Genomic DNA, 15,464 nt, shown 5'->3' with positions numbered 1-15,464 from the left:
TTGAAATGTCTACTGAGTGAACATTTTGTTGATATTTGTGCAATTTAAATGTTAATATTGTCCGTTCATACTGTTCTCCTCATCCCAGTCACGATGGATGATGCTTTGGTAACTTAATTGTGTTCTAAAACATTTGTGGCTGTGGTCTCACTAAATGTGGTCTCACAAAGGGCCAATTCACTAAAGGTTAGTAATTACGATGACATGCTCTTGATTGCCTGGTATTTCATTATTCATTTGACAATACTGTGTGATAATTTACGAAACAATTAACTCTTATCACCCGTTTTTATGTTTTAATTCTTAATGCAGTAAAATTGCAAGCATTGCAAAAATCTCCCCAATTTTAATCACATCACCACATGGTTCAATGAACACAACTTAAAGGACAACTGTCCCCTCAAAACGTTTTTTGATATATTAATCTTTTTATCTTTTTAAATGAAGTATATGTAAAAAAAAAGTTTTAAAAACTCATCTCTATCTTTAGAATATTATTATTATTATTATGATATTTATATAGCGCCATCAAATTCCGCAGCGCTTTACAATGGGTGGACAAACAGACATGTAGTTGTAACCAGACAAGTTGGACACACAGGAAAAGAGGGGTTGAGGGCCCTGCTCAATGAGCTTACATGCTAGAGGGAGTGGGGTAACGTGACACAAAAGGTGAGGATAGTATTAGACTAATGACAGTTGCAGAAGAGGATCCTTCAGTCATATTCGTACACCTTTGGTTGGACAGAGTTTGAAATCTCATTTCCATGCACAGAAGCAAGGAAGTCTATAGAGACTGTTTTCAAACACGGTCCAACCCAAGGTGCATGCATATGGCTGAAAGATCCCGTCATATTCTAAAGGTAGGGATGAGTTTTTTGCAGGTAGGGATTTTGTATTTTTTTTTATTAAAAAAATTAAATAAAATCTAATATAAGGATTATTATGTTAAAAAATGGTTTTGAGTTGATGTTTAATTATAATAAGCAGTCTAGGCACCATAACCACTACATGTCACTGTAATGGTTCTGGTGCCATTAGGCTGTGGGAATCGTCTCTTGGTTCTTGGTCAAACTGAGGTCTGACCAAAATCATGAACCTGCAGGCTGACCCACTCTGTGGATGTTCTAATGCAAAAAAGTCATTTAGCATTAGCATGATCAAATTCTATACGTTAAAACATTTATAGGAAAGTGAATCGTGTTCAAATGTAGAGCAGAAATATCTGAGCAGCCTAATGGCACCATACCCATCAAATTCATATGAAGTGGTTATGGTACCTAGATTGCCCCCTTTTCATTTCAAGTGGTTATAAATAAATAAGTGAAGCTTAAGAACAATTCAAAGTAGGTTCTATCAAAGGAAAATAGAGAATACGAATGTAACACATTATTAATGCACATAATAAAGATCTTTCTTGTAGATGTTTCATTTATAAAAGAAAAATTAAAAGAATAAATATTGGTAGTTTGTTTTTGCTTCGTCAAGAAACAAGCAAATAAAAACATTTTGAGGAGCTTGACATTATAGTCGTGTAATATGTCCAACATGATGTCAATAATTCCATGAGCTTTTTAGCTTATTTTAGCTTTTCCTCTATAAATAGAAGCACATGTTAAAGGGACACTGCAGACCCCCAATGCACTTCAGCTTGCTGAAGTGTTTTATGCGTAAAGAATGTTTCCTATTTTTTTTTTTCATTTTACAAAACGTGCTGATTTTAATAGACATTTGCACTTTTATAAATTAACCTTATTTGCACTTTTATAAATTAACTTGTTACTTTTAAAAAAATTTAGAGCAGAGGAGCTAAACTTAAGTGGAATTCTCATTAAGCTCCATTGGGAAGTCTGTGATTGGAAAACCACAGAAAGTCTGGGCGGGGTTAAAAGGGGAGGGCTTTCAAATGTTACAGATACGAGATCTGCAGCTTTTGCAAGCAGTTTTTAGATAATATCCCATAATTAAACTCATAAATTTTTTCATTGAGTGTATATCTACTAGACAGTGATTTTTTTTAATTTTAATTTTCGCAGTGGGGTATCCTTTTAAACTATTTCTATTGTGCACGGTAAGACACTTATCCTTCCAAATAAAAGTAAATCAACCTAGATGTCACCAAGCACTGAATCAGTCTGTATGCCAGTTTATAACATAAAAACGGGTGATACTTTTAAAAAAAAATAACTATTTCATGTTTATTTTGTAAATCAAGGATTTAATCAGAAAGTTTAACGTATCATGGCTCAAGATATTAACCTTTATTGAATTAAGTTACACAAAAGCTGCAATTTTTTTTATTTCTAAATGTGAACTATAGACACAAAGGACATGAGTGCTTATAAAGTAGTATTACTGATAAATGCTATACTAAAATAACCTAATATGAGCACTTGTGCATGCAAGAACAATTTTAAAAGAAAATAAGATATGTTCATAAAATATACTCCTTAATATTTTTTTTTTACTTTTCCTTACTAAAATAATTAAACATGTGAGCAGTTTATTCCCACAAATAAATGATACATTTTTAATAGATTGCTTCCCTAAAATGTTTTTATAAGTCCATAAGAAACTTTTATTTGTTCTTGTCTATGAGCATATTGTATATACAGTATGTGTTTTACACAAGCAACTCTCGAAATTCCAGCAAAATGTTGGCACTCAGAGGATTACGGTTTCGTTGTCACGTATTAAAAAGCACTCTAAGCATCGGTGCGCTGTCTTGGTTATGGTGCCACAAGTCCCATGGTACTGCCCCACTATTTTTGAAAAGATTATCACTTACCGGAGTCTCCTAGGTGCCCAAATTCTGTTCCTTTTCACAGTTCCAACTTCCGCGTTATCAATAGCAATTCCATCCATGTTTTGGCAAGACTGATATTTCTAAAGGAGAAGGGGTACTTCGTCTTTAGTAATATTTCTGAACTAGACTGTGGGCACCGGGAGGACCCTGGCAAATGTCAAAACATTTTTATAACCATTTGCATGTTAAGAAGTAAATTCAGCTAGGGGACTACAAAGCAAGTGCATCAAAGTAGTTATTGTGCGTAGAGTGCCCTTTTAACTCCTCCACTGTCGGAGAAACTAATTGCGAGTTAAAATATTGCAGAGACACATGCCTGCAAGCGTAATGGGTTAAACATTTTTACAGAGCAGTCCTACATGGTCTTTGTATAAATGTTGGAAAACAAATTACATGTTACAGTGCATCTCAAGTGCAAGATGACAGGAATAAAAAAAAACATATTTATGGTTAAAATGATGCTTTTTGTTTTGTAAATAGATTTCAGATAAATAGGTTTGTTTTGTGTTTGTTTTTTAATCATGTATAGTATGTTATACTTTTATAGAACAACTCTGACTTCAGGAAAGTCACGAAGCTACATTTCTTCTAATAAAAATGTGCTTTAATTTTACAAATGTGAATTTAATCAGGAGGGTTGTTTTTTTTTGTCACATTTAATCTCATTATCTAACATGTTACTAAGTCATATGACACTCACAGAAGGTGCCAAAATAACATGATGAAACCCAATCTTAGTTATTAAAAAGCCCCCAATCCCACCACGTGGGAGAAATGAATGAGCAGCCACTACCCCTCACCCATGGCACATCAGGGAAGGGGAAGGAGTGGATATTTAATGAATACTTCTCAACACTGGAAGATATGGGATTGGGTAGGTGAGTGGGCCTGGTAGAAAAGGGGGCAAATGTATCTACTGACAGGGCATGTCAGCCTTCATAAACACATTCGAGACAGCCTCCAGGTCAATCCAAACACAGAGCACAACATGAAGAGAGTGCTACTTAATCCACTGTTTGCATGGTCCTAGTACACACCCCACGTCTAATGATGCGTTCATGCTGTGCTGTTTGGATACAGTTCCAAAAATCTAAACAAAATTAGGAGGCCAGGACAGAATCCTGAAATAAGCACTAGCCTGTGAAATTCATGTTAATGTATATCCTAAAAAAGCAAAGCTATTTCTTTGGAAGCCCCAAATTACCGTTTACAGCAATGGTTTCCAACCCAGTTCTTAATGCACAACAGCAGAAAATGCTTTGTCAAAATCCCCATTTGAATAGAATTGGGAAATGCTGAAATTCTGGACTGTTGGTGTCCCACGAGGACCACTGGTCTAGGTTGAGGACCACCGGTCTAGGGTATTGGGAAAAAAGTGAGTGGCAAGTAGTGTGTGATAGGAGAACCCATATTGGCAGGCCCCCTTGGTTAGAAGGGAGTTCTGGGGACACTTGCTATTTAAAATTCACTAGGTAACCAAAGGTTATGTACTAGATGAAGCCTGCCTCAATGTATAACCGATTGATATTCTCCTAATAGCTCTAAGCCCGAAACAAGAAACCAATTCTATGTCTTCCAATTCGAAATAAACTCTGACAATTCTCACTGTAGTGAATAATCCTGCAAAGAAATTAGGATTTGTTCAATTTTATAACACAGCTATGAGAAGTTGAATTTTAGGACCTATCCTTAGTTCGTAAGAATCAGGTGCCATGATGTTATTTAGGCAATAAAGTAATGCTTATTAAGAAATGAATTTGAAATCATGAAAAGTTTACAGAAACAAGTCAATACTTCTGGAAACGCAGACAACAGGTTTACAGGTATTTTTTTTTATTTTCATGTCAAGTATCGAAAAAAGTTTTTTTTTTTTTTTTTTTAAAGATTGAATCAAACACACTCCTGTGGCAACCTTTCCAAATTATTTTAAAGACTTCATTAAAATAAATATTGATTAAAAACAATCCTAGTTTAGGCAAAACAAAATGTTCAAACAAGTCATAATTCTATTGCACTACCTTTGAAACAATAATACCAGGATAACATGGTGCGTTGGAATACCAAACCCTGACCTGACATTACATACCAATGTCCACCATGGGTTTTACCATCAGAGCAGAGTCCAGTATTATTTATAAGCACTTGGTTCTCCCTGTACATTTCATTTACACACATTGAACCATATTAGTGTATCTACAACATATATACCATAATCTTAAAGGTTGCTTAATGATTGTAGTGTGCATTTTTTAAAAATTAGCACATTTGTGTCTTATTACAATGCAATCATCATCAGCCTTATTCAACCACATACAACACAATCCATCTAAGTACACATATAATTCTATGACATCAATAATTGCAGTCTGTTGGATTCATGCTGATTGTTGGATTCAATACTTTCTGATTAGGTATCAGAGAAGTATGCATTATGACAATGCCCATGGTAAATCATTCCACCAAGGAAATCCAGTAATAGGGGTGTGCACACCTATCGCAGGTAGGTGCTAGAATCCTGGATTTCCGTCCATCCTAATAAGAAGAGCAGTCAAATAGGCAAACTCTGTTTTACTTGTCATGTTAGCAATGTTTAACTCTCAGTATGGTCTTTGGAATACTTCTCAATGAAGGTCATGGCATTGCTTGCCAAACCTACCATGCTATTGGTTAAATAAAATAAAACTTCACAAAGGATTGGAAGTTTATCTATTGTATTTATATAACATTAGTAATCGAAAAGGGGTTCTTTTTGCAGTTAGCCTATTGGCGCAGCCCCTTGCTTTGAGAATCCCAACATTACAGGAATGAAACATCATTTCATTTATAATAAACTTAAAAAATGTGATTCTAAAACCCCAATTTTAATTTCTAATTCATATATTATCACTACTACTATTTTTTTTTTCATCATTTAAGCTCCTCTATATGAATATTGAGCTAGATGGTAAAATATTTGATCCTATTTAATATCGTTAGTTTCATAGTCTAGAGATTAAATGTGTAGACTAATATAATTTTTTTTTTCTTAAAAAAAAAAAAAAGAAAACCTCTTATAGAGTCTTAATACTGGAGCACATGAAATACTACGGGAAGAAATCGTTATAGAAACCAGCTATATCTTATATTTATTTCTAATCCATTGTTATAATGACTTATTCGTAAGAGGTAAATGTGCGAAAGACATTTAATATCATGCAAAATTACCAAGTAACCATGCCTTATGGTATGTGTATTATAAGAATGTGATGATAATTAGCAAAGCATTTGGAATCATTTGATTCTAGTAATACAATGTATTGCTGAAGTCTGCATAGCCTCCATCAGCACTCCCAATGCATTCTATTAAATACTACATGGATTTAAATTTAATAGGAACGTCTGACTATGCACAAGATTGTATTTGCATGATTATGGTGCTATAGAAAATGTATGCAATGGATTTAAAATGTAAATCTAAAATGTATTTAGGATGATTAATGCACTTTATATATGGCTGTTACTGATTTTCCATATTTCCCACACTTGGAGCAGATTCCAAATATCCAGAGTTTTGCCTCCTCTGTCCTGCTTGTTCAAATGAAGAGTTACAGGAGAGCATTTCAGCTTCTCTATACTTCTATAATTGCTGTGCCCCCTGATTTAATCGCTTTGGAGTCTCGGAAATCAGATGGAATACCTTTCAAAATACTATTCCTCTCTAATTAGATTAAACTCTAATGTTTTTTTACTAGAATTAGGGTGTTTCTTATTTTCAACACTGGCCCTCTGGAAGAGTTATTCACTAAAGTATAAATAATGGAATTAAAGGTGAATCTCAAATTGAAGGCCAGAATAATAGAAATGCTACAATTAGCCAGGCCACCAGGCCACATGGCTGTTTTGATCTAAAGAGATCAAATATTTTTTTTTTATTCAGAAGTGAACTTAAAGGGATTCTCCACTGTCAGTAAAACATATTAGTTTTCCTGGTACTGCCGGACCCTGTAGTGCCCCTCTCCCTCCCACCCCCCATCCCAAGTTGCTGAAGGGGTTAAAACCCCTTCAGTGACTTTCTGGAGTCCAGCGCCGATGTTCCTCGGTGCTGGGTCAGGCTCCGCCTACTCTCCTTCCCCCACCGACGTCAGCCTGCGGGGGAGGCCTAATGCACATGTGCGGCAATGGCCACGCACGTGCATTAGACCTCCCCATAGAAAATCATTATTCAATGCTTTCCTAAGGGGATTTTGGCGACACTGGAGGTCCTCACATAGTGTGAGGACGACCAGCGTCGTATAACACACTTTTCGTGTTCTAAGAACACAGAACTCCCTCTAGAGGAGGACTTAATTACACTACTAAGGGTAGTGGAAGTTGGCACCCAGACCACTCCAATGGGAAGAAGTGGTCTGGGTGCCTGGAGTATCCCTTTAACATGCATTGCTGCTGACCTGGAGTAAAAAGCCCTCTGAAGAACAAATACAGCCATTAACGACTGACTAATCCTTCAAGAGAGTCATCTGAGCACCACAAGCTGATTGTATATAGTGGTGCAGATTCTTCTAAACTGACTTAAAGAGACTCAACAATGTTTAAAGAGACACTTTCCGCACCCATACCACTATAGATTATCATAGTGGTTGGATGCAGTTACTATAGATTTTCTTAAACTGGACAAAACTGGACAAATCTGTCAAAGGTTGAATTGCAATAATGGGCTGCAAATGCTGGGCTCTGTCATATGGACTGATATGGGTTGATATTGGGGACATGAAACATCTACATTACCTTAGCAGCAGCTGAGATCTAGCCCTGAGAAAGGGCTAAATGTGGCCAAATCTCCTGAGAAAAAAAATTACGAAAAATTGAAGGGACTGCTTCCAAAAATCCCTTGCATAATTACTCTGGCTATTTACTTTGATATAGCGTTAAAGTTTGGCAGCCTACCTCATTTAGTTATCAACTTGTGTCACCCAAATGTTCTACTCCCAGAGGTATCTTGGTGGCCACAGGTCATCAGTAGGTTTATAAAGGGAGTTTATTACAATAAACTCAACACGTGTGGACTACTTAAATATATGCTCTCTCCAACAGCAATACTCACTGCAGATGAGAGACATATTCTTATACCTGAGGGTAAAAAGTGCCCTTTTAACGAAATTGAACGAGGAGCAGAACTTAGATCCCCTGGGGGGTAACACGGCCACAGCAGCTTTTGTCATCTAAGTGTACAAAACCACTAGCCCTCTGCTATGGAACTATCCTGCTAGGCCCGGCAACTCATAAATTATCTTACATGTCTCAGTGGGAGGAGGAGTTAGGAGTCACGATCCCATTACCTCAGTGGCATGAGGCAATGCGCAACACTAAACGCGCATCGAGGAGCCTGTCGCTCTGGGAGGCTTATTGCAAAATAATGATGCGATGGTACTTGGTGCCCCACAGGCTGTCGCGCATCTATGCGGATGCTTCTGAGAAGTGTTGGACATGTGAGGAAGGCAAGGGCACGATGTTACATGTATTCTGGGACTGCCCAATCCTGGGAGAGTATTGGGAAAAAATAGGGGCACTGATAGCTGACATAACACAATGCAAAGTCCCTTGGGGCGCCAAGGAGTACCTGCTACACATCGCCCCAGAGATAATGCATCACGGCAACCGTACAGTGGTGCTCAATATTCTTACAGTGGCGAAAATTACTATAGCGCTTCACAGGAAGAGTAAAACAGTACCAACAGTGGAGAGCATATGTCAAAGGCTGGACACGATTAGCTACTATGAACGAATAGCAAGCAGAGTACAGGGCAATGAACAAAAATATGCGCGAGAGTGGGACTGCTGGTCCGAGAGGACGGAAAACGCTGGCCAAACAGATAGGGGGTCCCCTAGCACCTAGAAACCTAGTGGGACTACCGCTCATGACGTTCTGGACGTTCACTAATAATTTTAACAACGGTTCTTAACTGTAGTGGGAAGCGAGAGTTGAGATGGCCTACCTCACAAAACATATACAATTACATACTTATACAATTACCGAACAACCAAGAATGCACTGGACAACAGCCCAAGGGCTGCAAACCCTACAAATGAAAGACGAAGGGGCGATATGATGAACCAAATATGACCCCCACCTCCCCCTCCTTCCTCCCCCCTCTTTATTTTTCTCCCTTTATGTTCTTCCTGTTTACCCCACCCACCCCACGTGACGACCTGTTAGTGACGGAGTCCACGCAGGGGGATCATACCCGCAGATTTGTCCCGTGATCTATCCTATGATTTGTCCCATGATTTGTCCTATGATCTGTCTTATGAGCTATCCTATGATTTGTATTACGACTTATGATTTGTCCTATGATCTATGATTTGTCCCATGATCTATCCCTATGATCTGTGATTTGTCCCACGATCTATCCTATGATTTGTCTTACGATTTATAATTTGTCCCATGATCTGTCCTATGATCTATGGATTTGTCCCATAATTTGTCCTATGATTTATTATTTGTCCCATGATAGCATCAGGGAAATTAAACCTGATGAATGCATTTCTCGATCTCATTTGTAATGTGGGATGGTTGCCCTAAGCTGATGTGAAGGCCAAACGTTGATGTAGGGTCACATCCACTAAGCAACTATTTAGCTCTTTCAATGTACGAGTGATAAGTTGGATAATGCATAAACAGTGAAGGACTGGGTTGTATTTGGCATATTGTTTGAAATTTGTAAACTGTACTGTTCGAATACCAAGTATAAATTTCTACTTTCTACTATGTAGGTCCTAGGAAAACAGATGCAATGATTAGCAAAGAGTGTTGATACAGCAGAAGAATTATCTAATTAAGATAGTTCTTGTTCTCAAGATGATAAACTAATTTTATGAAATATTTTTAGCATTCACTGGGATAAATCTCTCTAACTCAATACCACTTATTAAATATAATGTAGTGTTTTTTTGTTTTTTTTAAATCTGTTGCCCACATGTTTTTGTTGGGCATCACCTTTCACCGCCTGCAGTATAAAGGTAGATGGAATTTATTTTCCAACAAAATCAAAAGGGGCCACGGTTTGCCCACAGTTGTTTAAAACTAGCTAACGATGATTACTAATTATAATATTTCTAAGTGTGCATTTAGGTATTTGTCATATAAAATGCATTTAACAATATAGCAAAGCTGTTTAGTAGAAAAGAAACTCACCCTGACAAACCGCATTACTATGGCTTTAGCTTATTAGTTTAGTGTCGTTCTTACTCTAGATTCTCTTCCTATTCTAAGTTTTCTAACATGCTTCAAATGCAGTTTTCCATAGTATAGTTGCATAGTTTCAGCTAATTAAGTTGTGCTTTTTAGCATGCCTCACAGTAACATTTTACATCATCTACTTACAGGTAGCAATGGCATACAGCAAATTAAATAATACATATTCTTCAAGTTCACAAGAATAAAACCTGCAGCTCTCCATCTTGATGTAAACGTCACATGTAGAGACCTTAATGTTGCAACCAGCCTATTAGCATATCTCATACACGCCCCCGAGGATCCCAGTGTGACTGCTTTTCAGACTTCTGGCCAGCTCATTCATCTCCAAGAGACGAGATTGTATTTAGCACAGTTCACTTTATGCCTGGTTCCTCTCAAAATATAATTCTGGCTAATTTTGTGCCAACCATTTGGTGTATGCCCCATTCTTTTAGATCCATTCCCGTCTGGTTTTCTCAGGAAGGTGATTTTTTATTTGGTTATAGGCCAGCCCGTGAGAAATGTAATGCATTTCAGCTGGAGAATTACAGGAATTGGTTACAGACAGCTTTGAGAGTGCACTTAAACAATTGCTTCAGAACTACAGCTTGATGCTGTATCATGAATAGTGAATTTAAACAACAGATGGAGAGCTACAGGTTGTATGCAGAATGTAGAACCGCAGATTGACTAGCATTGAGATATGACGCAGAGCACTTGTTTTACTATACTTGAAGCTAGAGATGTAAAGGTTCCAGAAATTTAAAGGTGGCAGACATTTTTGGAGCTGCATGAAATAATGTAAAAAGTTGGGGGAAGTTTTCAACATATGCATTTTACATACAGATGAAAACAAAAATATGTGTAAATCGAATGCATCCAGTTTTTTTAAATGTATTTTTTGACCCAAGTTGAGGACCATTCAAGAAGTTCTGGCATGGAAACACAGTTGACCACAAAATCAATGTACAATATATATACAGATGCACACTAATGTTATACCAATTCCAATCTTATATCAGGTGCTGTACAGCCTGCCCTCTGTCCTGGCCCATCAATTTTCATGTGACTTTTATTTTCAAAATATCAAATATAGTGCCTATGTTTCAAGCCCTGGGAGGGTTGAAATGTCAACCATGGGGTTGATTTGCTGAAAACAAAGATCAAATGATAATTCTGTAGTGTGTCTGGTGCACTTTCTTTGGGAAACAAAATTGATGTAGCATTGTGCAATCCTATGGCATGGAACAAGCATTAACTGGTGATAGAACTCTGAATAAACTGTCTTAAACTTAATAGTTGCCCTGGCCTGTTTGTACACCAATAATAAGTATAAGATGAATAATTAGCCCTATACACAACTATGCAAATTGCTTAGCCTGACAAATGAACCCTTTTAGATTCCTCAAGGTTCAATTTAATAGTCAAAGGGGCAGCAAGGTAGTTAAACAGGAGATTAGACAAGATATTTGCATGGTAACCTTTATCTCCTGTCAACTAGTTTTTGGTTCAGGCAAATCTTTTTCATTTTACTACATCTGATTGAATGGCACGCAAAATATTTCCCATTTAATAACATTTTACCTTTTTTTTTTTGCTTACAATAATGGTCAAACTCCCCAAAACAAAAAATATATATATATTTGAGAATGATTTATTTTTGCTAAATATTTTTTTTCCAGGACGTCACATCTCTACTTAAGGCAGGAGTGTCAAACTTGAATCTTGAGGGACTTAATCCTTCTAGACTCAGGTTAGGCAACTTTCGGCACTCCAGATGTTGTAAACTACATCTCTCCTCTTGGTTTGCCAGCATTATGGCTGTAAGAGCATTATTGGAGATGTAGTCCACCACATCTGCAGTGCAGAAAGTTTTCTAGCCCTGGTCTAGATTTTTAGAATTTCTCTAATCAATATGTAATAAAACAATTAACACTGCATAAGACGGAACAACTCCCTGAGTGGCGGTTGCACCAAATATTGGAATTTGACACCCATTAGCTGAGGCCCCAGCCTATTTTGGACAGAAGACTATTACATGGGTTCGGAGATGCCACCGAAAACTAAAAGCTCCAGTTGTGGAAGAGGGTAAAATAATCATTGAGGTAACCAGCCCTCAATCACCCTGTGGGATGTTCTCTTTTTCCAGTTTAGTTCATTAAAAAAGGCACATGTTGCACAAGGCGCCGTCCGGAACCAACCAAATTAGATCTCATTATCTGATTTATGTGTCGGCCGGTGTTTCTTCTTGAGAATTTTCAAAGGATGTATTTATTGCTTCCAGAAAGGGCCCAGGATAGGTTTGTGCTACATGCTGGATTCCTCTATCGAGGTTTGTATTTTCATTGTGATCTTCTCGACCACCGAAGGCAGGACAAGATCTAGTTCGTGCATAATTTGGCTCAGCTCTTGTATTCCCAACCATCTCGCTGACTGTGCTTATTGGAGACATTCTCCACCGCCTCCTCTGCAACTGATCTTCTTTGTGTTTTATGGAATACCAAGCCAAAAATATAAAAATGAATCCTAAGAATTTCAGACCAGCTGCCAGTCCAAAATAAACAAAACGAAATGATGTCACGTTGTATTCCCAGCAAGAGCCTTGAACTCCACAATCCTGCTGCCAAAGCATGCAAGTTGTATCAATAACAGCCCCGAAGTAGATGGGAGTAGGAATGTAAGCTGCAAAAATAAAATAAACATACATTTATGAAACATCTCAATCTCAGTTATATGAATAATGATTGATCGTTAATATAACTGTAATGATAATTATTATTTATTTTAATGGGAATAATAGAAATATCTATAGGGGTTATTTATCAAAGTTCAAATAGCCATGTACCAAATAGGGCAACACAAGCAAGCTGCATACAGGGCCATTCTGATTGAAAAATAGGAACATTATTCACACTAATAAATAATGTCCAGAGTTTGCAATTCAGACCTTCAACTGACCTGAATTGAGGTTAAGATTTTAGTCAGACCAGACGTTGGCGGATAGATGAAAAGCAGACATGAATGCTTCAAATCTGGGCCCGGATTAAAAAAAAACAAAAAAAAAAAAAAAAAAAACTGAGCTGTTTGTCCATTGGCAGCACTAACAACCAGGACTAAACCTAAACTGGTTAATAACCCTCAGCGGTACAAGGGTTACTTATGTGGCACTTGCTAGTCAGCCACCACATTAACAATGTTAAAATGAATCAATAAAACCCTATGGGGATCAATAAGAGCACCATATTACAATAAGGGAGGTTTTAAATGTCGTTATGCCCCCAACTGCCATTTGGCAGGTGGGGGCATACCTACTGAACTTTTGGCACCATCCCCACTGAATAAATAACATTACCCTGTGGGCATCGTATGGTGGATTTTAAAATATCAGTGTATGGGTGTTTTACAGTGGATTTTAGAATATTTTGCGTCCGGTGGATTTTTAAATATCAGTGTATGGGGGCTATTTAAAAAAGAAAAGGGGTGAGAGCCCAGTGTCCTCCCCTGGCACACACCCATTGAAAGCAATGGAGGCCACAATTATACATGCCAATAGGTTCTTCACATTGAATATTATAATTAAACCCCACAACCACTGCCTAAAGGTAGGGAGTGGGGAAAGAAACTAGATTATCCCCCTGATATTAGCCCCCACCTGCTGACCACAGGTGAGGGCAGGGGGTGGACAGTTATCTGTCCATCCCCCATTATTTATTTTTAAGTCCCCATCAAAACAGCTTTAGCTTAATGATGCGGTTTTGGTTTACTGACCCTGCCCATCTCACTGTTCAATTTTCAGCCATTTAAAGGATAAATCACTTTGCTTATCCAGCCCTAGCCATAGCCCCTTTTGAGATTCACACAACTTCCCTACAGATTTCCTAAAAAAAAATAAGTGCATTTGCTACAAAAAATACAAAATAATAATAATTACTAAACCCAAATGTGTCAGGGAACCCTGAAACTGCATAAACATCGTATAAATGCATAATCAACAATATAACAAACCTGAGAGAATACAGAATTGCAAAGTGTATGCAGTGATGCAGGATTTTGAAAAACTCATGAATTATAACATGAAATGAACCTATGTTCAATATATGTGAAATAGTCTCTAAAATGAAAACCAAGATAGGCTATACATGCGCACCAAGTCTAATTGCTGTGTAATGGTGCCATCTATTGGCCATTCTTTGTAAACAATATACGAGTAACTGAAATGAAACTATAATTTACCATGAGCATTCATTCTATTAAAAACAGGGCTGGACACAAAAAGGTGACCTCTGGCTATCAGAGCATAATAGGAACTGTGGTCCTCGGTAGATGAAGCATTAGTAGGAGGTGGAAAACTGCAGACTTACAGATTTTGTGGAATTATACTCATGTACTGATGAACTGAAAAAAAAATCTTGATTTATTAAATGTAAGAAAAACTAGTTTAACTATAGAATAAAATTGTCTGAAAAGGCAGAATGTGAATTTAGTGGTTTTCTTTCCTTAACAAAGCAGAGACACTGACAGTCCAAAAGGAATACAAAATAACACAAGTGTAACACAATTACAAACCATAGTTGTTAATAGGATAATGATTGCACTCACAAACAATAACAAGAGCCTTGTATATACTCACAGGGTTATTCACGCAGCGAGAATTCTAATTCAAGGAGAATTTCAAATTTTAGCCTACACTTGCTGAACTGAAGGCAAAGTTGACTTAGAATATTTTCCCTACTATGTATTAATTTAACATTCACTTTTAATTGTGGTTAAACCTGTCGGTGTGATGTACTTTAACCTCTGTTCAAGGATCTTGCATTTTCCAAGAGTTAGGCAGAAGGATATGTAATAACATCAGAAGTGTAGATTAGAGTAGCCATATATCATACCTTTTTTTATTAGACTAACATAATATTTCAAAGACAAGCTTTCAAGAGTTTTCCTGAGGAAGAGAGGAAATCTCTCGAAAGCTTGTCTTTGAAGTATTATATTAGTCCAATAAATCAGAAGCAATACAATACTGTATTTTATTGTGTGTTACACTATGTGTGTTTTTTTTGTGTTCATTTTGTATTTCTAATATATTTTTCTCCTTTTATCAGCATTTTATTTGGGAATGTGGGCAAAGTCCTAAGAGAAGCCATCCACTTTATTCTGGAAATATATATATATATATATTATTTTGGGCCACTTGTGTGTGTATGGTACATTCATTCGCAGTAGTTCATTCTTAACCTAGGTTTTCATACAAATATCCTTATTGCCTTGTTGAACTGTGATCGGGAGCTGAACACTTACAGAGAGCTAATAGCTGGAGTGGCAATCATAGTGACTTTCAAATTTAGGGCCACGGAAGCCTAACTGAAAGTGTAGATGACTTGGAGAATTTTTCCAGTTCAGTTATTTTGTTTAGAAATTCATTTTGAATTCCTTACAATTCTCATTTTA

The 15,464-nt window shown here is 37.1% G+C and overlaps 1 protein-coding gene across 2 annotated transcripts in view; it reads right to left on the bottom strand.

Annotated features, from left to right (window-relative positions):
* Positions 1–11,081: 11,081 nt before the first annotated feature.
* Positions 11,082–15,464, bottom strand: part of SLCO5A1 (solute carrier organic anion transporter family member 5A1) — a 108,010-nt gene continuing 103,627 nt past the window's right edge. For both annotated transcript variants that reach the window (XM_063451337.1, XM_063451338.1), the window contains one exon: positions 11,082–12,701. In XM_063451337.1, coding sequence (XP_063307407.1) covers positions 12,244–12,701 — 458 coding nt within the window. In that variant the 3' untranslated portion in view covers positions 11,082–12,243. The remainder of the gene's footprint in view (positions 12,702–15,464) is intronic.

Source organism: Pelobates fuscus, chromosome 4, assembly GCF_036172605.1.
Source record: "Pelobates fuscus isolate aPelFus1 chromosome 4, aPelFus1.pri, whole genome shotgun sequence".
In the NCBI taxonomy this organism is placed as follows: domain Eukaryota; kingdom Metazoa; phylum Chordata; class Amphibia; order Anura; family Pelobatidae; genus Pelobates; species Pelobates fuscus.
The sequence above is the reverse complement of the archived record's forward strand: the minus strand, read 5'-3'. Positions and strand labels throughout refer to the sequence as shown.